Here is a 24956-nt window from a genome sequence, read left to right as displayed (position 1 = left end):
AATAACACCAAATTAAAGCAGAAAATTAAGCAATCATAAAGTAAATTGAAAATCTTTAATTCAAAACTTAACTACATAATTTGAAACTTACAACTTTTGAGACCTTTTTATGTAAGAAATACCGTGAAGACTCACTAGAGAAAAGGAAGTCAAGAAAAGGAAATTAGGGATGCCTGGGTGGCTCAGTCGTTAAGCGTCTGCCTTCGGCTCAGGTCATGATCCCAGAGTCCTGGGATCGAGCCCCGCATCAGGCTCCCTGCTCCGCGGGAAGCCTGCTTCTCCCTCTCCCACTCCCCCTGCTTGTGTTCCCTCTCTCGCTGTGTCTCTCTCTGTCAAATAAATAAATAAAATCTTTAAAAAAAAAAAAGAAAGAAAGAAAAGGAAATTAGTGGAATTAACAAATGAGAACCTGAGTTACTGCTGGAATCCATTTCCTTCTGTAAAATTTTTTTCCAACAAATATTAAAATTTAAGTCTGCCTAGCACTCTAGGTCACTGTTAGCATTCTAAAGAATCAAAACTAGTTAAAACCTTTAAAAAAAATGAAAGGCATCCAGGATCAACTTTTATCATTTTGAAAGTCAAGTATCATTACTGATATTTATTATATCCTTTCATTTATTGGGAAGCTCAACTCCTTTTAGCTTCACTAGACCTCTGTACAGGGGATGAAGGAAGGTAGGCCTGAACCAACTCTCCAAAGTGCTTGTACACATAACAGATATACAGGTGCCCACATTATGGTGAGACTGCCAGAGCCCAAACGGAAAGTAGGTGGTATACTGAAACTAGCATACGAACTTCATTACTCCTGTTACTCTCGTGTCTTCCATCTACCGCTACTTAAGGATTCAGTTTAAGTATCACTTTTCAAATTCTTCCCATAGTCATTAGACATTGAAAAGTAGCAGATACCAAGTAAATTTAAGGATTAAGAGTTCAGATAAACAGTACGTGAGTTTCTAAAGTCACAATTTAAGGGGCGCCCAGGTGGCTCAGTCGCTTAAGCGTCTGCTTTCGGCTCAGGTCATGATCCCAGGGTCCTGGGATCCAGTCCCACGTCAGGCATCCTGCTCAGCGGGGAGTCTGCTTCTCCCTCTGCCTGCCACTACCCCCAGCTCGTACTTGCATGCTCTCTCTCTGTCTCAAATAAATTAAATCTTTAAAAAAAAAAGTCACAATTTGAGAAATAATACTTCCTACTTATTGCTCAAAGTTCATTTTGCGCTTTAGTACAAGGTATACCCAAATCCCAAGTGAAGATAATACTGGCCTCTAGCTCAACATGAGAATATCATGTTGTTATATGCATCAAGGTAAAAAATTCTTTGTTCCCAATTTACTTCTGTTACATTAAGTTAATCCCACACTTGAGACTGAATAAAAGAACATCCTCCATCTTGCCTCAATTAGAATCTAAAATAAAGGACTGAAGTGATATGTATATTGTCATAACTCAATATTTATTTCATTTTGTGAAAGTCAAGGACAATCAAACAAGGAAACAAGACTTTAGCAAAGAAACAAACAAAAAAACAAAATTCCAGCAACCTTGGACCATGATAAACTCAGAAGTTTCTCAACATCTGCAATATTGACATTTTGGGCCAGATCATTCTTTGTTGTGGGTACTGTCCTGTGTCTTGTAGGATGTTTAGTAGAATTCCTCACCTCTAGCCACTAAATGTCAGTAGCACCCCCTGCCTGAGTTGCGACAACCAAAAATGTCTCCAAACATTGCCAAATGTCTCAGGAGGCTGGAGGTAGTGGATGGGGGCAAAACTGCCCCTAGTTGAAAGTCACTATTAGCTAAAGTGACAGAAAAAAAAGGGGTGGGGGGGGCAAGAGCTTTTGCAGACTAAGTAGCATGACTTCTCTGTTCCAAAAGGTTCTTGTTATCAATGTCATACACATGTGGATAGTTAATAAGCCAGATTTTCGGGGAGCCTGGGTGGCTCAGTCAGTGAAGTGTGTGACTCTTGATTTCAGCTCAGGTCATGATCTCAGGGTCCTGGGATAGAGCCCCACCTCGGGCTCCGTGCTCCATGGGCAGTCTGCTTGGGATTCACTCTCCCTCTCCCTCTGCCTCTGCCCCTCCCACCCCTCTCTAAAATAAATAAATAAATCTAAAAAAAAAAAAGAAAGAAAGAAAGTCCAGAATAGGGATTCATAAAATTATTTAACTTTAGGACTAAAAAGAGCCTTAGGGATTATCCAGCAAAATCGTGTATTACATAGATGAAAAGACTGAAGACAAACTGCTTAAGTTGCTTGCTCAGAGCTTCCAAGTATAAGTCAGTGCAGGACAATTTAAGTCAACAAACATTAACAAAATATTCACTTTGTGCAAGACCCTAACTTGGAACTATAAAGAGAAATAAGAACTGTCCCTACCTATCCAGGGTATATAAGCTAGTAAACAGACAGACACATAACATGAAGCCACTGTTTGAGACACACATGCTAAAAGGAGAGATTAATTTCTTTCCTTTTCAGTGAGATCTGAGAAACCTAAATAAGAAACATTTGAACAGGGTTTAAATAATTAGAACTCATAGAGAGGAAGTGAAGGAACAGTATGAAAGCCAAGAAGCAAATAAATGACAGCATATTCAGATGAAGTAAGTAAATTAGCATAGCTAGGATGGAATAGTAAGAGATAATCTAAAAAAAAGCAAAGTATAGACAAATCCTAAGGGGCAGTGCCTCCTATTTTCTTCTTTAGCCCACCTCTTCAGTCCCTTGACCGAAGAACTGGAAACAGAGCTAAATATAATGGGAACTCAGTAATAATTTATAATGATAAAAACAGTAATGGCAGCTAGAATCTAGGGTGGGATTGTTATATGCCATGCACTATACTAAACACTTCATATGCATTACCTCATTTAATCCTCATAAAAATACTATGACATAGGTACTAATATTACTGCCCTAGCATACGTAAGTACTAAAACTTAGAAAAGATAAATAACTTTTCCAAAATCATACAGTTTAAAAAGGGGATTCACACCCAACTCGTCCGCCTCCGAAGCCTATAAACTAAACCAAAATAAATTCCAACAAATGTGCAGATCAGACAATTTACACTCAGATTATCAATCTCCAAATATCAACAGCTGTACTGCAGAAGAGGGGAAGAGGGACAAGGAGAAGGTGGCAGAGAAAGGCTCCTTGACAGTCCTGACTTAATTGCATTCCCTAACCTTAAAAAAACGCATTTGTCCTGAGGTCTAAGAATGCTCTGGAGAATACAGTATAAAGCTTTAGAACTTCCAATGATTAGGGAGCCTTAGGAAAGTTATTTTACTTTGGGGAGCTTCAATTTCCTTGTCTGAAAAATGGGTATAGCAATACCTACACTATGCAAGTTGTTATGAGAATGAGATAACGCATATAAAGCGTTTAACACAATGCTAGACACGTTGTAAAGCGCGGTTATCTACAATACAGTCCCTGCTCAGATAACCAAGTAACCAGAGAGGTAACTAGAAAAGTCGGACGCTCCCAACACGGTTGGGAGAGTGTAACCATGTTCAGAGATTATTTAGAAAAGAGATTTACAATGACCCCTAACAGGTTATCCTGATTCCCTCAGAGCTATGTAATACGGCGGCGGAAAGATAGAGTGACCAAGCAGAGACTGGCTGTCTCGTTCGCTTCCACAGCCCCAGAGCCCAAATGCTCAGGGTGGCAGACAGGCCCTCAGTAACTGACAAACCGGGAAGGAGGCCTTGAGCCCTCTGCAACTCCGAGGCGAAAGACTTACCCTAAGGCCAGCTTCCCCCTCAGATTCTGCATCTTTAATGCACCTGAAACATTAACACAAGCGGTCAACTCGGACTCCCACCTCCACTCCCTTCTACCGCGCCTAAACCACTAAGAAATCCCTACCCTACTCATTCGTACCCATACGTTCCAGTATTGCCGCCGCCATCTTTCTCCCTCCCTCTACGGAAGCCTCCGAGTTCATGCACTGTCTGGACAAAGCGCATGCGCAATTCTCAGGTGTCTCTCTCCGCCGCCGCCCCCCCCCCCCCCCCCCCCCCCCCCCCCCCCCCCCCCCCACTGCGGGAGACCTAGCAGTATTTACACCCGGGATGCTGTCATGGAGACCGCGAACACGTCGCCTGCGCTATAGGCGTGATCCGGCCAGCCTTGCCTGGGAATGAATGACTTTAATAAAGGCCAAAACTAGTGAGTTTCTGGACATTCATCGAGACCCAAAAAAATTGAGAAACTTCGGGGCGCCTGGGTGGCTCAGTGGTTAAGCCTTGGGCTCAGGTCATGATCCCAGGGTCTTGGGATCGAGCCCCGTATTGGGCTCCCTGCTCGGCGGGAAGCCTGCTTCTCCCTCTCTCACTCCCCCTGCTTGTGTTCCTTCTCTCTCTGTCTATCTCTCTCTGTCAAATAAATAAATAAAATCTTTTTTTAAAAAAAAAAGAAAGAAAAAAGAAAAATTGAGAAACCTCACCTCACAAGGGGCCGGAAAGATTGGGAAGAGAGGTGGGCCTCAGTTTTCTTCTCAGCAAAACAGAAACAACTATCCCTACAGCACAGGCGAAGATCACTAGAGATCGTGTGGAAAGCTCTACAACGTACAAACAGCTCGAATACAAAGTATGAGGTCCTAATCCCTATGTTAATCTCCAGGTTGACCTCCAAGAGATAAATTAATACTCACTGGCAACTTGCTACCATATATGCCCGGCAGGCGTTTCACTAAATCTATGTATTCCTCACAGCAATCCAACAAGGCATGGATTATCATCTTCCTTCAAATGAGGAAACAGATCAGGATAGGTTAAAGTCTCTAGGCAAAACCACTAATTCAATCTGGGGCTGGATGCCTCCAAAATTAGTGCCCCTACCCACATCCAAATATATGCTTGACCTCTTTACATAAGGATACATATTTCAGGTTTCGTTCGCTTCCTATGCAGGACTGCCACATGCCCTATGCAAAGAAGCAATACAGGAGTAGAAGAGTGCAAGCGCAGAATCCGAAACTTTCATTCCTTTTCCTCCACAGCAGTTAACCATATACAATTCCCTTCACAGAGCTGGCACGCAATCAACACTCTATTCCGCTCCTCTTTGAGTACTAAGACTCTAGAGCCAGAATTTCCACCCAGTTGCCGGAACTAACTCTTCCTTTCCTTTTTGGTTTGATTCAAACTTTTATCTTTTTGTTAAGTGGCTTGTTGTAGATGTCTTTAACGAATCTCCAGAACTGGCAAAGTGCCTTGGCACATAGCGTTCAAAAATACTTGATGGGATAGTGGTTGAACCGGTCCAAAAAATAAAACGGCTGTGCGGGGAGGTGACTCCACAAGTCTAACCCCTTAATTATGTACTTTGCTGTAGGAGATGAGAATGCCTAACCCCCAGGCTAGGCTCCGGCAGCACCAGACCTTCTGGCCACGGGTGGGACTGGGAGGCGGAGCCCCGCGCGCGCGGCCCAGCCCCTCCCAGCCCCGCGGCGGCGGGAGCAGAGCTCGCGGTGTGGCCTGGGCCTCGGCGCGCGCCGTAGCGGCGGGCCCGGCGAGGCGGGGCTCGGAGCCAACCCCGCCCCCTTCCCAGCTACGGCGTGGGGCTGCGAACGGTCTACCCCTGTGGCTCCTTCGTTCATCCCTGCTGGCTGGTGATCATGGGGCAGGAGCCGCGCACGCTGCCGCCTTCTCCTAACTGGTACTGCGCCCGATGCAGCGATGCCGTGCCGGGGGGCCTTTTCGGCTTCGCAGCGCGGACCTCCGTCTTCCTTGTCCGCGTGGGCCCGAGCGCCGGCGCGATCCCTGGGACGCCCCCATTTCGAGGTAACTCCCCACCTCCGGGCCACCGCTTTCCTGCCCTTCTTGGGTTCGCCGGAGGCGCCGAGTGGGCGTTTCTAGCTACCTTTCTGTACAGATGGGGAAACTGAGGCCCAGGAAGGATCGGCTCACAGTCACTAGGCTGTTGCGTCCGCGTCTCCAAGATTGAGCTACACCACGCTGTGGCTTAGCGGTCCCGCCTCCTGGCGCTCTCACGTAGGACCGCTCGCTCACTGAAGTTATCCCTTTCCAGACACAGGCATTTATAATATCTTTGGCCACCCTCCCCCACGCAGCGCGCGCGGGCCCCCTGGGAGCCTTTCTGGGTTTAGGGGCTGCCTACAGCTCCAGGCCCTAAACGAGATCCTGGAAATACATACTTGTTTCTGTAAGATGAATGAGTTGAGCCAGAAGCTTTCAGGCTCCAAACTAGGTTTTGATTATGCCTTGGGATATGGCAAGCCAGTTATTTATTCTTTCACAAATGACCTCTGGCCATATCTAAATAAGAATCACTTTTACATTCTTCATTTGAGCCACTCCTCTGCCTGTGAACTGTGAACAGCAAGAGATATCAGCAGCATTTTACGGTTGAAAAGAGTGAGGCTCAAGGAGATAAAATGACTGGGCTGAAGTCTTGTGGCAGAGCCCGAACCAGCACTTGGGATTTCTGATTATGAGTGCCTGGATACTTTCGTTATACCACAGGACAAGTGAGGTCCCACTCATCTAACAACAGTATGATTCTGCCAGGAATCTAGGTAGCACTCTAACCTGAAGTCTGGTTTTCCTTGAAGTCATAGGGGAGTTGGTGGGACACACCGAAAGGGTCTCTGGCTTCACCTTTTCTCATTACCCGGGTCAATACAACCTCTGTGCCACCAGCTCTGATGATGGAACTGTGAAAATCTGGGATGTAGAGACAAGAACAGTCGTGACAGAACATGCGCTCCATCAGGTACCATGGCTTAATGGTTTCTCAGACCGTTATTATGTATCTGCTGAGGGTTCCTTTGTTTCAAGTAGGCTAGCTCATCTGTGCAAGTTAGCTTTTATAGTTATGTTCTTAATTGGATGAGAAACTCTATATTCTAAGATGTGTCAAAACTTTTTTGGAAGGAGATACATATAAACCAGAGGTCAGCAAACTACAGTGCTGCCTGTTTTTGCAGATTGTTTTTACTGGAATATGGCCACAGTCATTCATTCAAGTATTGGCTGCTTGCATACTACAACGGCAGAGTTGAGTAGTTGTACCGGAGACATTACGGCTGACAGTCTAAAATACCTATTATCTGGTTCTTTACATGAAAAAGACTCCTGATATAAACTGTAAATGAGTGAATGAAACTTGTTTCTAAACTAAATGATTACTTGATAAATCTGCCTTTTGAGAGAATGTAGAAAAGGAAAAGACTCAATCTTCGTAAGAACTTTGCATTAAGCTATTAAAGGAAGAAATGTTTTTAAATGGTTCTTTGATCCTTAGGAGCTTAAATTCTTCTACCATTTGGTTCATGTACCCTTGGTATACAAGTGGCAGTAACAGTATTACGTACCTATCAATGTGCCTGGTATTATACAAGTTAAAAACAAACTAAAAGTTCAGCACTGACAAATGAGAAGCAAATGTATTTTTGTTTTGTTTTAAAGCATACAATATCAGCATTGCATTGGTCTCCTCAAGTAAAGGATTTAATAGTATCTGGAGATGAAAAAGGAGTAGTTTTCTGTTACTGGCTTAACAGAAATGACAGCCAGCACCTCTTTATAGAACCCAGGACAATTTTCTGTCTTACTTGCTCACCTCATCATGAAGATTTAGTAGCCATTGGGTAAGTGCTGTATCATCTCTACTGGTAATGTATTTTTGTTAATGAGCATATTTTGCATTTGCTTTATTTCTCCTGTCCCATTTATTCCTCAGAAGAAGCCATTTATAGGTATTAACCACTCCCTGAGCCCTTGGTAACATTTATTCCTGTGACTTCCAGGTCCTTACTATCTCTCTCTCTCTCTCTCTCTCTCTGTTTATATTTCTTTAGTTTCTACAATAGTGTAGTTTCCTCATTCTTCACATCTGATTTCTTCAGTCAGCCTCCAAATATAGGAAATACCCTCTTTCCCCCTTTCCCTCCCTCAATACTTGCTCTTCAAGATAACATTTACTCCCAGAGTGTCAGAGGACTCAGCTCTGTCCCAGTTCTCAGCCCTCTGTCTGGATTGGGAGAGTAGTCTGGCCTTGGGCTCTCTGCCTGCACCTCGATCACCAAGGTTGTTTCACATAAACTGTGTGAGTAGGCACCCCCCCTTTCCCTCACCACTCCATCTACTTCTCTCCCAAAGATGTCTTTTCACTCTAGTTTGAAGAATTGACATAAGCTCTAGAACGTTGGAGGAGAAAGTCTGGCTGGAGTGGATTCAAGAAGCTGGGGGTACAGTAGTCAAGATACACATGGAGACTTTTGTTTGTTGTACAAATGTGCATAGACATGAAGCCAGAGGAGAGGTATGTGGGAGCCAAGGGAATATTAAATGGAAGATAATAAGGGCATGTTTTTATATTGATGGAAGAGGAAGAGCCGGTTGCACAGATAAATGGTGATAAATACAGCAGTGATATTGAGAAGTCAAGAGGGGACTGGATCCAGATCACAAGTAGAAAGGACAAGTGAGAATATGGAAACAGGTGCAGGTAGGTTTGTTGATCTGGTTGGAAGAGGAGGGTGTTTCATTCTGATGGCTTCTGATTTTCTCCATGAGGCATAAATCAGAAAGGTAGAGTCAAGCTCAAAGTGGGGCTGGGAGCATGCAGGAAGATGTAAAAATAGTCATCTGAGAGAATAGGAAAATGAGCTTACTGAGGGACATTGTAGGTCCAGTGGTGCCTGTTGAGTGCCAAGCTATGAATCAAAGTCATGAATTCAAAGTAAACTATTCAAACTGATTGAGAAAGGGTATGGTTGGATTCAACAAAGTTTGGGGTTTTGTGGAGTAAATACCTCTGAGAGAGATGGGACAAAGGAGCTAAGGGTGTTTTTAAAGGAGTGATTAGGATGATGGATGGTGAAATCTGCGGCATGAGGGAAAGGATAGGAAGACAGTTGTGGGTGTGTAATACTGAAAACTGAGGGAGTCTGTGGATCGGAGGTCTGCTGGGTGAAGTGGGAGCACTAGAGAGGGAAGAGAATGGTTGGTAGGCAGGGGTGAGAGAAGGTTGAATCAAACTGACTTTGAAAGACGAGCAAGAATTCACAAGAAAAGAAGAAATCTTTCAGGTAGAAGGAACTGCACATTCAGACACGGGATTGAATCAGAACGATTTGTTTTTAGAGGATCTTCAAAATGGTGATCATTCCCTGAAGGGCTGATTAAAATTGCAGAACAGCTTGATCACTTGACTATTAGGTTGCAAAAATTGATGGTTTTCGAAGTCCACGTCTGCAAAGATTGATACTTGATTTCATTTTTTTTTTTTTTAAATAAAGCTGTAATGGGGGAAAAATGTTTTTAATAAAAGGAGAAAAATAAATAGAGCTGTAATGGTGTTTTTTCCCTATAGAACTATCTAGTACATAGGAAATGTAAATAGGTATAGCCACTTGGGAAAGCGAAGATGTACACATCTTACATTTGGCAGTTCCACTACTATGCATCAAATCTGAAATTGTCTTAAGTGTGTATAAGATTATTAATGGCATTTTCGTTTGGTTTTGTTTGTAATAACCAAAAACGGAAGCCCTCCAGAAGAGAAACAGAATAGACTTGTGCCATATTCACACAATGGAGCGCTATCCAGTAGTATAAGTGACTGACCAGGAACCAGAGTTACATGTATCAGCATGGATGACTCACTAACAATAAGCGAAAATAACAAGCTACAGAAAAACAGACCGCAGGATGCCATTTATATGAAGTTTTAAAATATACAGAAACAGGGGCGCCTGGGTGGCTCAGTCGGTTAAGCGTCTGCCTTCGGCTCAGGTCATGATCACAGGGTCCTGGGATCGAGCCCCGCATCGGGCTCCCTGCTCCGCGGGAAGCCTGCTTCTCCCTCTCCCATTCCTCCTGCTTGTGTTCCCTCTCTTGCTGTGTCTCTCTCTGTCAAATAAATAAATAAGATCTTCAAAAAATACATATACATACAGAATCATTTTCCATCATCTTTGGGAATGTAGACAAAGAAAGGCTAGGAATGATGGAACAGAAAATTCACGAATAGCAGTTTACCTCTGGGGAAGAGAGGGAGAGAGGTTTGATTGGGGTGGGATGTAAAAGGACTTCAACCATATCGGTAATTGGGTTTTTTTTCCCTTAAGCAGGTTGGTGGACTTCTTTATGTGTATGAAGTACTTCATCTTTTTTGTTTAAAAAGCTATTAGAATTTCTCAGTGTCCTCTGAATTAAAAAAAAATAGTAGCCTTGGAATATCCAGATCTAGAAGCTACAGTACTGCAGCTTTTGTTCACAGTTAGAAAAATAGGATCACTTTTAAAAAGGTGGGGAGGTGTAAGTATGTTAGGACAAATTCATCTCTAATCAGAGGGATTGCTGGGCCCTGGGCCCCACAAATAACCGTTCTTCCAGAAGTTCCCTTCAAACATTCTGTGAGCTTATGCCAGGTAATGTATACATTTTTACTTAGTGCCAAGAGTTTGATTGGGGGGCAGGGGGACCAATGTGTCAGAACCACCGGGAAACAGAAAATGAACATTTTGGAAAAAGGACAAAAGATTATTTCTTGCTTTCTTCCCTTCTCCCTCATCCCAAATACACTTACCTTTTAGAAGTGCACAGTGATAACTCCTAATCCAAAATGTTTACTGTTCTGTCTTCATTTTTCAGTATTTCTAACTCTTGTTTTTTAGCTACAAGGATGGCATAGTGGTTATAATTGACATCAGTAAGAAAGGAGAAGTTGTTCACAGGCTTCGAGGCCACGATGATGAAATCCACTCCATAGCCTGGTGTCCCCTGCTTGGTGAAGACTGTTTATCCATCAATCAAGAGGAAAATTCAGGTAAAGATGATTTAAGAGGGTTGAGTACTCCTCAGACCTAAAGAACAATGTGGGTAAAACTGTATCATTTGAATTACATTTAAAACTTTAGGTTTTACAGATCAGATCTATAAACATAATAGCTAAGTTTCAGAAACCTTGCAAACTAGTTTTTCTTTGACAAGTTCATGTATCGTATAAATTAAAAACAAAATGACCATCTTTACCCTAGAAGAACTTGAAATTCCCAACGGTAAAGTTATAGCACAAACTGCAGTAACAAAAGGCTGCTACTTAGCCACTGGAAGCAAAGATCAGACCATTCGAATCTGGAGCTGCTCTAGAGGCCGAGGTAAGATTGATATTTGATGTTTCTTTTGTGATACAAACTGTAGTGATTGGTAGAAGTAGAAACTTTTTATTGTATCTTGTTATCCTAAGAGTGTGTCATCTGCCAGAAGGCAGTTCTTTACTTTTCTATCCAGAAAGTTGCTCCCCCCAGTCTGATTTCAGTTTTGGAGATGAGGGTTTCTGATGCATTCTTAGAAGGGACACTGTTTGTCAAAGAAGGCAAGATGTTTGTTATAAGGATAGGAATATTGAAATTTAGCAAGGCGTGGATCAGAGAAATGGAAAAGAGCTAGAGGTTTTAATGCACAAATGCAGGATAAATAACATATACCCAGTGTAGAAGCACATGTTTAAGTGTTAAAGCTCAGTTTATCCAAACTACAGGGACCCTCAGTCCTTCAGTTTTCCCAAGCTTCTCTCTTTGAACAGAACTTTCACCTTCAATTTACAAATTGAGAGGAACTCCAGGCAGAGTGCACATGGCCTTTATAGTAAAATTCGAGCCTTTCTCTTTACAGCAGTCTTCTTTCTCCACTTTATTTAAAAACCGTAAAAGCTTCATCATCTTCATCCAAGTGTATTAATGCATAGGAAGCAAACAGCACAGTGCTGGCACGTAGTTATAGCTTAGTCACTGGTAACTAATAGTGTTATTCTGGAAAACAGAATTTTTTAAAGAATTGTGAGCTGCTTTTGGACATACTATGGCTGATCCTCCCAAGTGGGGACAACATTAGGCCAACAACACCCTCCAGAAGGGTAACCTCTAAGCTTATGGATGTCTAGTACAATGGTTTTCAGTCCTAGTCATGCAGCAAAATCACCAGGAGAGTTTCTGGAAAATGTGGGTGCCTGGACCCCACCTCAAATCTACTGAATCAGAACCTCTAGGAGTTGGGCCCTAGCATAAATATTTTTAGAGGCTCCACCAGTGAGTTCCATATACATAGTAGGGATGAAGGACCACTGGTGAGTAGCATGTCAGGGGTGGAGGGACTTCTCATGTTGACTGCCATATTTGTCCCTTTTGTTGGCTTTCTTGCCAACTAGAAGAAGGAATCCTGTCCTGCCAACTTTGGAGAATCTGGAGTTGTGTTACCACCTGGGTCCACAGTTCAGTTGAAACCTCATTTTCCCAGACAGACAATATTCTTAATGTGCTTAGGTTGCCAGAACAGCCTGTAAAAGCTTGTTTCACCTAAATTAGTTAGACTCGTATTAAAACTCTGTATAATAACATTTCCATGAACAAATGAGGTCTGAATTATAAGTAACCAAACTAACGGACTTTTAAACCACAAACTGTTGTGAACTGCTGGGGACTTCACATGTGTAGTTTCACTGTCTTGAGCACCCACTGACCTCCTTTTAATCTGCAGGGGTGATGATTTTGAAATTACCCTTTCTGAAGAGAAGAGGAGGGGGTATAGACCCAACTGTTAAAGAACGCCTTTGGTTGACACTCCATTGGCCCAAGGATCAACCAACACAGCTGGTATCCAGCTGTTTTGGGTAAGTCTTTTTTTGGTCATGCTCTCTCTGACATATTTTGTTTTCCACTCTAGCTTGAGGAATTCCTAGGCTTCTCTTCCCAGACACACAAGATGGAAAAAGCAATGGTTAAGGCTTATATCATCGTGGGCCATTTGTAATAGAAAAACCATGAGACAAATTCCTATGCTATCTAATAATAGTACTGAGAAAACCAGTAAGTATAGCCTGGTGGTTCAGAGCGTGGACTCTAAAGTCGGGCAGAACTACATTTCAGAATCAGTCTCTTATGTTCTGTGTGTTCATGAGCATGACCCTTTACTCTGAGCTTTAATTACTTCATATGTAAAAGAGGGAGCTTACAGAATTTCCTGTCTCTTAGGGCAATTATAGCCATTCACTGAACAAAATGTATTGAGTCCTGGCTTCTAAGTGCAGACAAGGGCCCTGCTTTTAAATGAAATGACAGTTAAAGCATATAAAAATCCTCCCCCCCCCAAAATGTTGATCATGGCCCTACTCCCCCACACTGTCCCAAAAAAGAGAGAGAGAGGGTATGTCGTAAAGCTTTGGGGCTATGCAAATTATGGTGGCATTTTACAGTTAAAGCTGTTAGGAAAATCTGTTCCAAAGGTAGTGCAGTACATTCATGTCATTCAGAAAGAATGCAGGAACATAGTGAAGTACTTACTCTGTCTTCTCAAGCAACCAGATTCCCTTCCCCAGGGGCAGTGACTCCTTGTTTTTGTGTGTGTTCTTTCTGAGCTATTTTGTGCATATTTCAGAATATGCAGTTTCTTCTCCTTAAAAGAACAGTTAGCAAAATTATTTTGCAGCGGAGGGCCCCTACTCTCTGTCCCCAAATCCACTTGTTTCAGATTGCTTGTGAAAGAGAACTCATGCTTGTTTTTCCTTCACAGAGGCGAGCTGTTGCTGTGGGATCTCACTCAGTCTTGGAGACGGAAATATACCCTTTTTAGTGCCTCATCAGAAGGGCAGAATCATTCAAGAATTGTATTTAATTTATGTCCTTTACAAACTGAGGATGACAAACAGCTGCTGCTCTCCACATCAATGGATAGAGATGTAAGAACTGCTTATTTTGCATTTAGCATTGTAGAGCGCGGATTTATGACTTGGATGGGATTAGAGGGCTTTTCAAACCATCCATCAGTTCTCAGGCCCCACCTTTGACCCCTGAGCCAAGCCCAGACCAATCTCAGAGTTAACTGTTACTGATCAGCACTAACTATGTCAACAGCAGAGTTTGAGGAAAGGTGAGGAACCACCAAGATGCCTTTTTGTTAAAGCAGATATGTTAAAGAATTGTAGATGTGTCCAGGGAAGGATGTGTGAGATAATCATGCTTTGGCTTTAAAATATCCTTGTCTATAGTTTAGGTAGAGAAACATCTGCTCTTGGTGAAATCTCCAAGAGAGAATTGGCTTTATTTAAGAGTCTATGACTATTGTTTTGCAGTTAAGCTAGGCTTATTTGATATACTGTTTTCTCCCAAGCTCCTCTGTTAAACAAGTGAAGATTAAATATGTAGCACTCTCCTTCCCCTGGATATAAGATATTTTGCTTTTTGAGAGAGCTCCTGTCATTTTCCAGGGTCCTCAGGCCATCTTCATTATTAGTTAGGGTTTGCCAAATGAGGAGATTACCAATGCTGTAATAAAGGAGAAACGCCAGTGGACTCTGGGAAATGGGAGGCCTGGGTCTGGTTTATTCACTGTATGACCCTGAATTCAATTGACATCGCTGGGAATAAATGTATTCTAAGATCCCTTTGAGCTCTATAATTTATTACTTTTTTTTTTTCTAAGAGACACTTTTTCCAGTACCTACAGGAATAGTTAAATTACATTATTCTTACCCATTCTTTGAGTCCATCCTACTTGAGATGTTCATTCTTTTTCCAGTTTCTCAGATCTTTTTTTATTTTTAGACCCTAACCCTTGATCTTTCAGGTAAAATGTTGGGACATGGCCACCCTTGAGTGCTGCTGGACCCTGCCTTCCCTCGGTGGGTTTGCCTATAGCCTGGCTTTCTCTCCTGTGGACATGGGCTGTTTGGCCATAGGCGTTGGGGATGGCATGATCCGCGTATGGAATACACTCTCCATCAAGAACAACTATGATGTGAAAAATTTTTGGCAGGGTGTCAAGTCCAAGGTTACAGCGGTAAGGATGATTTATTTGAGCTTGCTCTGAACTTTTTTCCAAATAAGTAATTCTTGTAGTAAGAAATTAAAAATGACCTGGATGTGCATTCATAGAAGATTCATTTAAGTTATAATATAAACACATATTGAATGGTATCAGACTGTTAAAAATGATAATGTGGCTCTTTCTTTGATGTGGAAAGGTGTTGATGATTCATGAAAAATGAAAATTAGAAAACATGAAATGCAGATTACACAACAATATGTATATGTTTTTTGTTTTTCTCTAGTCTAAAATCAGTAAATGTTTGGTTTTAAAAGGAAAACCATACAGAATTGGCCAAATCACTATGTTGTACACCTGAAACTAATATAACATTGTACGTCAACTATACTTCAATAAAAAAATAATAACAGGGACTGCCTGGGTGGTGCATAGTTGGTTAAGCATCCGACTCTTGGTTTTTTTAGCTCAGGTTGGGATCTCAGGGTTGTGAGATCGAGCCCCACACGGGGACTCAGCACTCAGTGTGGAGTCGGCTTGAGATTCTCTCTGTCTCTCAAATAAATAAATCTTTAAAATAAAAAATAAAATAATAACAATATAAAGAGAAAAAAAGAAAACCAAACCGTACAGAAGTGTAGAACGCAAAAAATATTCCAACCCTCCACTGTATTCTCCCACTTCTATAATGCAGAGAACCACAGTTGGCAAATTTTATTAATAGAATCCTATTTTCTAAACTGTTATGTATCCCCACTCAACAGTGTATCATGCACATCATTTAAATGTTTGAACCTATTTTTGTTTTTTTCAACTGTATATATTTAACTTTATTCACGAAAAAATATCTGGAAAGATACAAAATTGGCAATGGGGTGTTTTGGATGGTGGGATTACCAGTGACTTTTACTTTGTTTAATGCTTGTTTCTTTTAAATAATGAAAATCTGTTACATTTAAAATTAGAAGATACCAAGAGCAAGAAAGTTGTCCGTTTGAATGCTTAACGGATAACCTGACGGTTCCCTTAACGGGATGCCCCTTTCCTCATGTTTTGTAGCTGTGCTGGCACCCAACCAAGGAAGGCTGCTTAGCTTTTGGGACTGATGACGGGAAGGTGGGATTGTATGACACCTACTCCAACAAGTAAGAAATAGAAGATTGTTTGGCCCACTGACCGTAATGTCATTGATGGAGTTAATTTTGATTCCTAAACCTGGACATACATCATAATTGGCCTGGGAAACATCTTTAAGATCCTGGCTGTGAGACTGAGGCTTACAACTTGAAATTTTATTTTTAAAAAATTTTTTCAGGTGATAGTGGTTCAGCCTATCTGACCTGTGGTTACCACTAAAATAAACCATTTGCTTTTGTTTTCCTTCATCTTTTCTTACAGAAGTTTTCAGGCATCCATGAACATTGAAAGCCTAGTACAAAGAACGGCTCTGTGCCTTCCATCTAGACTCACCAGTTGTTAACATTTCGCCATACTTGCCTTATCTTTGCACACCTAAAATTAACAGTAATTCCATAATAAGATCTAATATCCAGTCCATATACAGATTTCTTCAGTTGAGCCAAAAATGTTTTTCTTAGCAATTTTTTTTCAAATTCATTTCAAATAGGGTTCAACACATTGCATTTTGTTATGTCTCTTTAGTCTCTCTTATCTAGAAGAACACCCCCACTTCTATCCATAACATTGCCTTTTCAGTTTGAAGATTCCAGATAAGTTTTTGGTGAGAATATTCTACGTTTTGGACTTACCTGGTGATTTCTTTGTGGCAATTTCTAACTCATTTCAGTATTCCCCATATTCCCGACAAGCTGGAAGTTGTATCTAGAGCTTCATTGCCCATTCCAGTAGTCTTTAGCCACAGCTCTCTACTGGGATGTGCTGTAAGCGTAAATACACTCCAAAGACAGTCTCCCCCCACCTCAAAAATGTAAAATAGCTCAATAATTATTTTATTTTGATATTTTAAAAGATAATACTTTTGTATATTGAGCTAAATAAAATATACTATGAAAATTGAATTTCACTTATTTCTTTTGCTTCTTTGAATTTGAATGTGGCTCCAAGAAAGCTTTAAGTTGCATATGTGGCTCGGACGTATGGCTCGCTTTATGAATCTACTGAACCCACAGCTATCCTAGCTGCTTGATTAGATTCCAGGCCTGCGCTGTTCACTTTGGTAGCCCCATGTGGCTATTTATAGTTAAAATAATTAAATTGGATTAGAAGTTAAGTTCCTTGTTTCTCATGAGCCACATTTCGAGTGCACAAGGCCCAGTGCTTATTGAACAGCACTGTTCTAGACCAGGGATTGGAGAGCCATGGCTCATTACTAAAGAATGGTTCTACCTTTTTAAATTACTGGGGAAAAAAAAACCCAAAAGACCATTTCAATGCATGAAAATTAAATAAAATTCAGATTACGGTATCCACAGATAAGGCTTTATTGGAACCCAGCGGCGCTCCCTTGTTTCCACCTTATCAGAAGCTGCTTCATAGTGCTAGAGCAGAGCGAGAGATGTGACAGAGGCCTCGTGGCTCAGAAAGCCTGAATATGTACTGGCTGGCCCTTTCCAGGATAAGTTTGCCAACCCCTATTCTAGATCATTCATTTCTAAGTAAGAATTACTTACTACACTGCAGAGTTAATCTTTTTTATATGCAATTTTTAAGTACATATGTAAAACCTATATGCAGTTAGTTACCTGCATTTTTTGTTCCGCAGTTAGTTAACTCCATTTTTTAATTCTCAAAAAAATAATACACTATTTCAAAGAGGCACTGAAGAAAATAAAACCATATTTCAATTTGAATAGCTCTGTGTCATCACAAAATTGTTGACTAATTCTATTAAATTAGTATCTTCTGGTTATTATAAGCTGAATATCCAAACGAACCCAGGAAAGGTGTGTAGTAGGAGGAAGGGTGCTGCCGTAGACATGCTGTTGGGCAGTATTCAGCCAGAACTACTTATCCTATTTCTTTGAGCCCAAAGAAATTGGGTTTTATTGTCCAGAATGATAATGATGCATGTGCCAGAAACATGGAAGTAAATAAGTCAACACCTAGTTTGGTCGTGAGTTCTGGACTCTAGGAATTCTCACATCATACAGAGAACACGGTTTATGATAAAGGTAACAGCCAAACTGCCCTTTACTGACATCGCACATGTCATTGACCACCCCAGCCTTCCACATAACCCTCAAGAGCAAGATTTCTTCAGTCAAAAACTTCCAACTTCTCTAAAATCTTGTCTTAGTTTAAGAATGTGATGTTAATGACAGGGTAAACCTGAAATGACTTCTGGTCTTTTACTTGAAAGTGAGGTGGGTCCATCTGTATGATGATAATAGATGCTCTGCAGTAACCTTAGTTCTGGGCTGAACAGTTTGCATTTTCTATCTTGTTCTGTTTTTCTCTAGTTGTGATAACCTTTACACTGCTTGTAACTACAGTAACATTAGAATATATGACATTTAAGTGAAGTAGGCAACTGGGAGGGGAGAGAGGAAAAATCCCAAACTGGCCAGACGGGGGGAGAGGGATAACATTTTTTTCTGGATAAAGTACATTTGGGACTTAATCATTTTGGTGGCAGATATCATTACATGGTACTTTATTTAAGTGTTGGCTTCTCCACAATCAGCTATTTGGAGAAGGATACTGTTAAATTGTTTTGCTCAAATATCAGCAACATAGATAGGAACCTTTTAGAAAAAGATGGGTCTGTTTCCCACTGTGCCTTCTGTTTAAATTTTTGTCATCCCCTTTCCCCCCAGACCTCCACAGATTTCTAGCACATATCATAAGAAGACTGTATACACTTTAGCCTGGGGGCCACCACTACCCCCCATTTCACTCGGTAAGTACCTGAGCCATTTCTAGCAAACATGAGAGCATTCTCTTTCTTTCAGTTTAATTGGAAGATATTCAAGCTAGAAAGTCATAAATATTCTAGTACAGTGACTGCTTATGCAGACTGCTGTGTCCCCCCAGGGATCCATGAGGGCAGTCATAGCAGGTGGTAAGTTAGAAACATTCACCCGTAATAAGAACCCCCCAAACTCTAAAGCATTTGGTCTCTTCGAGCTGAATTTTTTCATTGTGCATATAGTTCCCTCATGCTGGCCTCTGGTGCCCAGCCTAATGTGCTGTCACTAAAATCTGCTATCACTTTTTATCAGAATTACAATGGTATTTGACTATATTAATGGAGTAAGGATCATCTGTTTTCACCTACAGTTAAAGCAAACTTAGAATTCCTCAAATGATCTCTTTTTGTCATCACTGTACTCTGACCCTTTACCTCTTCTTGCTCCTCAGCCTTATCTTTATTATCCCTAAAGTGATATCCAAGTAATCGCAGTACATAGAGAAAATAATGTAAATCATCAGAACTCAAGCAGCATTGCAGTTGTAGGTCATTCCTTCATTCATTCAACTACTTGAATGAATCCTTGGATCCTTGATTTGTGCCAGGCATAGTTCTAGCAGTGGTGAAAGTAAAACTTGTCCTTAGAGAAACCCACAAGAACCATTGTTTGCTTCTTAAAAGTCAAAAAGAGGATTGCTGTAATACTAAACAAATCATTGCTTTGAGGACAGCTCCTTATAGTTAGTCATAGGAAGTCCTGCAGCTCCGTATATTTAAATGCCCACAGAGTGGAGTGCTCATTTCTGAAAGAAAAGGTAAAGTCTCATAAACATTGCGAACATGTTTTTTGATCCCAGCTTTGGCACCCATACTATTTGAATGGCAGAAGAATGTTTAAAGCAAATATGCTGCATTATAAATATTACTGTAGAATTAGTATATTTTCTTACTTCTCCCAACAACTGTGTTCATATGCAAAGAACAGTAACTTTATCCCAATGTATTAATAAAATTCTTTTAAAATAACCCATAGTATAGCAACAAATAGTTAAGCTGATGAAATGCAAAATTGATAAACTTTCTTTTCTTATCTTATAGGAGGAGAAGGAGACAGACCTTCCCTCACTTTATACAGCTGTGGAGGGGAAGGGATTGTCTTACAGCATAACCCCTGGAAGCTTGGTGGCGAGGCCTATGATATCAACAAACTCATCAGGGACACCAATTCAATCAAAGTGGGTTCTTGTGGTCTAAAGTCTTCTCTGAATCTCTATATCTTCTTGGTTTCCCATCTTTCATCATAAATGCCATTATTAGAGATATCCATTATGCTAATCAGATTCCTTAGATGTTCCTAAAAGCCTCAATGAATTTGTGATTCATAACACATAATGTAGAAATCTTTATCTCTGAGTAAAGCAAGGAACTTAACCAAACACACACATACATACACACACAAATTTTGTCTCAATTATCATAGTGATTTATGATAAATTTTCAGATCTTGGATATAAAGCATCCTTTTCAGGCCAGCCACTTCCTCCAGAGTGAGACTTTGATAAAAAGTAATACGGTGGCCAAGTATGGCTGCAAAGTATTTTGCTCAAGACAGAATAACCATTTCATTTTTAATTTTTTAGTGAAATAATTACACAATTTACACAAAAATAATATACCTAGTTCCCTTATATCCTTGACCCAGATACCCACATTTAATCACTTTTGCCTTACCATTTTATCAATCTGTGCCAGAACTGTCTTTTGAAGTGAAACCATAATGTTGAGAATTCCTTATTCTTGCAAATGAGCATTTTATTGGTGCTCATTATTTTTTAATGACTAGCAAAAATAACATTTAATCATAAATTGAATTATTTTTATCAACTGTATTCTTTCATTAAATATTATCTCAACATTAACATTCAACAATGAATAAAAGAGACAAAATTTCTATTCCTAAGGAGCTTTTAGTTTTGTGGTAGTTGAATATATGGATCAGAACTTCATACAAGGAGGGGCACCTGGCTGACTCAGTCAATGGAGCATACTCCTTTTTTTTTTTTTTAAGATTTTATTTTTTATTTGAGAGAGTGAACGAGAGAGAGAGAACACAAGTGGGGAGGGGCAGAGGGAGAGGAAGAAGCAGACTCCCTACTGAGCAGGGTTCGATCCCAGGACTCCAGGATCATGACCTGAGCTGAAGGCAGACGCTTAACCATCTGAGCCACCCAGGCGCCCCAGAGCATGCAACTCTTGATCTCAGGGTTGTGGGTTTGAGCCCCATGTTGGGTGTAGAGATTACTTAAAAATAAAAACTTAAAAAAAAAAAAACTTCATACAAGGAGTTTGGGCTGGAGTTAGAAATTTGGAATTCCTGGGGCACCTGGGTGGCTCCATCGGTTAAGCATCCAACTCTTGATTTTGGCTCAGGTCGTGATCTCGGGGTGATGAGATTGAGCTCTGCGTCAGGCTCTGTGCTGGGTGTGGAGCCTGCTTGGGATTCTCTCTTTCCCTCCCCTTTGCCCTTCCCCAACTGCTTGAGCACTCACTCATTCTCTCTTAAAAAAAAAAAAAATTTGGAATTCTTTCAGATGAATGGTAGCTGAAGAAGCTGTAGGCATATATGAGATGGTCTAAAGAGATAAGAAGACAAGAGGGACAGCCTTGGGGAAACACCAACAGTTGGGAGAAAAAAAAAAAAAACCAGAAGGAAAAGAAACAGAAATAGACAGGAAGAGAACCAGGGTAGTGTATATAAAGCTTTTGTTAAGGAGACATGACCCCCATGTTATCAAGCCAGTGGACATGTTACATTCTCTGTTGTGGGATCAAAATCATTTTAATGAAGTTCATTTCACAAGGTTAGGCATTGTAAACATTTAGTATTTACTGGCCTCTCTCTTTTGTCCCAATTAAGGAAATTACAATTAGAATGCTTGCTTTTAGTAACTCTTGTAGTAACTCTAACTATGTAGGTTATTTACAAGTTGCATAATTAGAACATTTTAAACTCTAGGGATTTTTTTTCTCATGCTGTCATCGTTGATTTGTAAGATATGCAGAGAGAAGAACAATGCTTTTAGTCAAGATTGGTTTGTTTGCTTTCTAGTACAAATTGCCTGTACACACAGAGATCAGCTGGAAAGCAGATGGCAAAATCATGGCTCTTGGCAACGAAGATGGGTATGTGTTTGTTTCTTTAAAAAACAAAACAAAACCAGAAAACTTTGTAATTGCACATACATTTGATCAAAAGCTGATTAATGCCATCTATAATGTTAGTTGGGGCAGCCTGTTGAATATGATATTCTGATCTGTCCTTGATATCCTTGAATGATCCAGGAGCTCCCTGCATCTTTGAGAATGCAAAATAAGCTAGGTATTTACAGTCTAAAGGAATGTTTGCCTATTCAGTGTTTGGGCTGTTTTATGCTTCACAAAATGCTCATCTCCTGCACTACTTACTGCACTGAATTGCCTAAATCTTTCTTCATTTTTTTAAAATAAGCCTGGGCAGAAATGCTTTTTAGACCTCACTGTGCATTTTCTGATGTTGATCATAGCAGCATAGTTCTAATTTAGCCATTGGTTCATGAATTCTTCTTTTAGCTTTTCCATAGCACCATTTATCACAAGAGCCTGATAAACACAACTTTACAGAGATTGTTGGGATTTTTTTAAAGCTAAATATACTTGTTGAAAGAACAGCCTTTTGTATCTGGTTCTCTGTAAGAGAGTGACCTTTGCAGTGATAGATAGGGTTATCCTATTCCATTTCACCTTTAGTTGAATGATGGAATGAGGGAGATTCCTGTTTGCGTTAGATTGTAATTTGATCATCTATCTTCTCGTGTATTTGTTATTCCAGATCAATAGAAATATTTCAGGTTCCCAGCCTGAAACTGATATGCACCATCCAGCAGCATCACAAGCTTGTGAATACCATTAGCTGGCATCATGAGCATGGCAGTCAGCCGGAGCTGAGCTATCTGATGGCCTCTGGGTCCAACAATGCGGTCATTTATGTGCACAACCTAAAGACTGTCATAGGTAACTTTGGTTTCTTACACACTGGGGTGATAACTGTTCAGCTGCTTCGCATTCCAAGTTGTATACCTTTTTACTTGCTTCTTGGCATTAAAATGTTATTCTCACTGGTTGTTTCTGCTTTCAAAAGTAACATATTCTTCTTAATTAAAATAAGACGGGTGCCTGGGTGGCTCAGTAGGTTACGCATCAGACTCTTGGTTTCAGCTCAGGCCAGAACTTGGGGTGGTGAGATGGAGCCCCGCATAGGTGGTTAAACGAGCCCCTTTTTTAAATATGAAAGAAGTGAGATTACTTTTTTCCTAATATGAAGAAATTATAATCTAACACTACACTGTTTAGAGAGTACTGCCAAGTATGGGCTGTCAGCCATAGTGAATTTTTTATTTTCTCTAGAATTTCCCATAGTTTTCTAAGAATCCTTATCTGTAACAACAAAAAAAATTGATTTTCTCTAGAATTTCCCATAGTTTTCTAAGAATCCTTATCTGTAACAACAAAAAAAATTTATTCTAGCAGTGGTTCCTTCACATTAAAAGCATATGGAAAAACTATTAAACTAGAGACAGACTTTCCTAACAATAAGTAGTAGACAGTGTGCAACTAATGAGCATGATATGTTAGAAAGCTTATCCTGGTCCTTATTACTAGTGGGATTCCAAATTAAGCATCCACTCGGCAGAGGGCATTAACTTAATTCTCCAGAGCAATGCAGATCTTTATCTACTTTAACACTAACATCTCAGTTTGTTTTTTTTATTTCATATCTACTGAATAACAGAAAAAGACCAAAAAATGGCCAGAATCAATACTGCTTTATTTCAGGGGCGCCTGGGTGGCTCAGGTGTTAAGCATCTGCCTTTGGCTCAGGTCGCATTGGGCTCCCTACTCCGCGGGAAGCCTGCTTCTCCCTCTCCCACTCCCCCTGCTTGTGTTCCCTCTCTCGCTGTCTCTCTCTGTCAAATAAATAAATAAAACCTTAAAAAAAAAAATTTAAAAATATATATTACTTTATTTCAGACTCAGAGGAAAGATGCAAGAATAATACAGAGAACTCTCATACACCCTTTCACACGTTCATTTCTGTTAGCCTTTTGTCATATTCAGTTGTTTCTGTGTGTGTGTGTGTGTGTGTGTGTGTGTGCGTGCGTGCACGCACGCGCGCGCGCGCCTGCCTGTGTACATATTTTTTCCAAACCATTTGTGTTGCATGCATCATGCCCCCATGTCCCTTAATATTTGTGTATCTTGTAAGAAGGATATTCCTTTACAATCCACAATTCCATTATGAACTTCAGTTAATTTAACAATATATATACAATTAATCTACCATCCATATTCTAGCTTTGTCAGTTGATCCAGTAATGTCCTTCATATCTGGAATAGTCTCTAAGCCTTTTTTTTGTTTGTTTGTTTTTTAAATCTTTGAAGAATACTACCCTGTTATGGGCAGTAGATGTCCCCTCAGTCTGGGTTGGTCTGGTATTTTCTCATGATTAAGTTCAGATTATATATCTTTAGCTACCATAAAAGTGATAACATCCTTCTTGATATCACATGCAAAAGATACTGTTTTCATTTGGTGGCTTTTAGAAAGACAGAATGACAGCTAACACTTCTTGCAGTAAACCCATGTGTCAGGCACTGCGTACATGCCCATAGTCTTAACCAATAAATAAATATTGCCTGCTGAAAGTCGTCTAGAAAGCATATAGCAAAATCTTGACTCTACATTTTAACTCCACTGTGTCTTTATGTTGTTGCTGTTGGTAGAAATGACATCTTCCCCTTGTCTCTTAGAGAGCAATCCTGAATCTCCAGTGACCATTACAGAGCCCTACCGGACCCTGTCAGGGCACACAGCCAAGATTACCAGTGTGGCATGGAGCCCACATCATGATGGAAGGCTGGTATCTGCTTCCTACGATGGTACAGCTCAGGTACTATTGTGTCCTTGATTCTGTAGGTTCTTCACTATGTATTCTAACTGGAACTCTTTCCTCTTTTCCCCCCAGCTGTGTACATTCTTTCCCTGGCCATTATCTTCTATAGAAAGGGGTATTCTGAGCTCTAGAAGGCATTTTAATTCATCCCACATATCTGGGCCTCTGGCAGGCTAAGATTGGGTTTTTAGGTTTTGTTTTTGTTTTTATTTTTGTTTGACTTAGATGAAAGGGAAGGTATTGATAGGAACT

The 24956-nt window shown here is 40.6% G+C and overlaps 2 protein-coding genes across 11 annotated transcripts in view; one reads left to right on the top strand and one right to left on the bottom strand.

Moving 5' to 3' along the window:
• The window catches only part of MRPL22 (mitochondrial ribosomal protein L22), a 31770-nt gene extending 27803 nt beyond the window's left edge, over positions 1-3967 (bottom strand). For 2 of the 6 annotated variants that reach the window (XM_032403589.1, XM_032403591.1), the window contains exons 1-2: positions 3910-3966; positions 3770-3812 (exon numbers count right to left, since the gene is read on the bottom strand). In XM_032403589.1, the coding sequence (XP_032259480.1) occupies positions 3770-3812; positions 3910-3937 (71 nt within the window). In that variant the 5' untranslated portion in view covers positions 3938-3966. Of the gene's footprint in view, positions 1-3769; positions 3813-3894 lie in introns of all 6 variants that reach the window. The other 4 variants (XM_032403588.1, XM_032403590.1, XM_032403593.1 and 1 more) reach the window with 4 other exon arrangements.
• A 1606-nt stretch (positions 3968-5573) lies between these two features.
• GEMIN5 (gem nuclear organelle associated protein 5) overlaps positions 5574-24956 on the top strand; it is a 42425-nt gene continuing 23042 nt past the window's right edge. For 3 of the 5 annotated variants that reach the window (XM_032403586.1, XM_032403583.1, XM_032403582.1), the window contains exons 1-14: positions 5574-5816; positions 6608-6768; positions 7464-7645; positions 10679-10830; positions 11042-11161; positions 12540-12672; positions 13572-13737; positions 14625-14837; positions 15882-15967; positions 18620-18702; positions 19813-19949; positions 21824-21897; positions 22583-22764; positions 24562-24701. In XM_032403586.1, the coding sequence (XP_032259477.1) occupies positions 5651-5816; positions 6608-6768; positions 7464-7645; positions 10679-10830; positions 11042-11161; positions 12540-12672; positions 13572-13737; positions 14625-14837; positions 15882-15967; positions 18620-18702; positions 19813-19949; positions 21824-21897; positions 22583-22764; positions 24562-24701 (1995 nt within the window). In that variant the 5' untranslated portion in view covers positions 5574-5650. The remainder of the gene's footprint in view (positions 5817-6607; positions 6769-7463; positions 7646-10678; positions 10831-11041; positions 11162-12539; positions 12673-13571; positions 13738-14624; positions 14838-15881; positions 15968-18619; positions 18703-19812; positions 19950-21823; positions 21898-22582; positions 22765-24561; positions 24702-24956) is intronic. The other 2 variants (XM_032403584.1, XM_032403585.1) reach the window with 1 other exon arrangement.

The sequence above is a fragment of the Phoca vitulina genome, unplaced genomic scaffold (genome assembly GCF_004348235.1).
Source record: "Phoca vitulina isolate PV1807 unplaced genomic scaffold, GSC_HSeal_1.0 scaffold6, whole genome shotgun sequence".
Taxonomy (NCBI): domain Eukaryota; kingdom Metazoa; phylum Chordata; class Mammalia; order Carnivora; family Phocidae; genus Phoca; species Phoca vitulina.
Note: the sequence above shows the minus strand (reverse complement) of the source record. Positions and strands in the feature narration are given on the sequence as shown.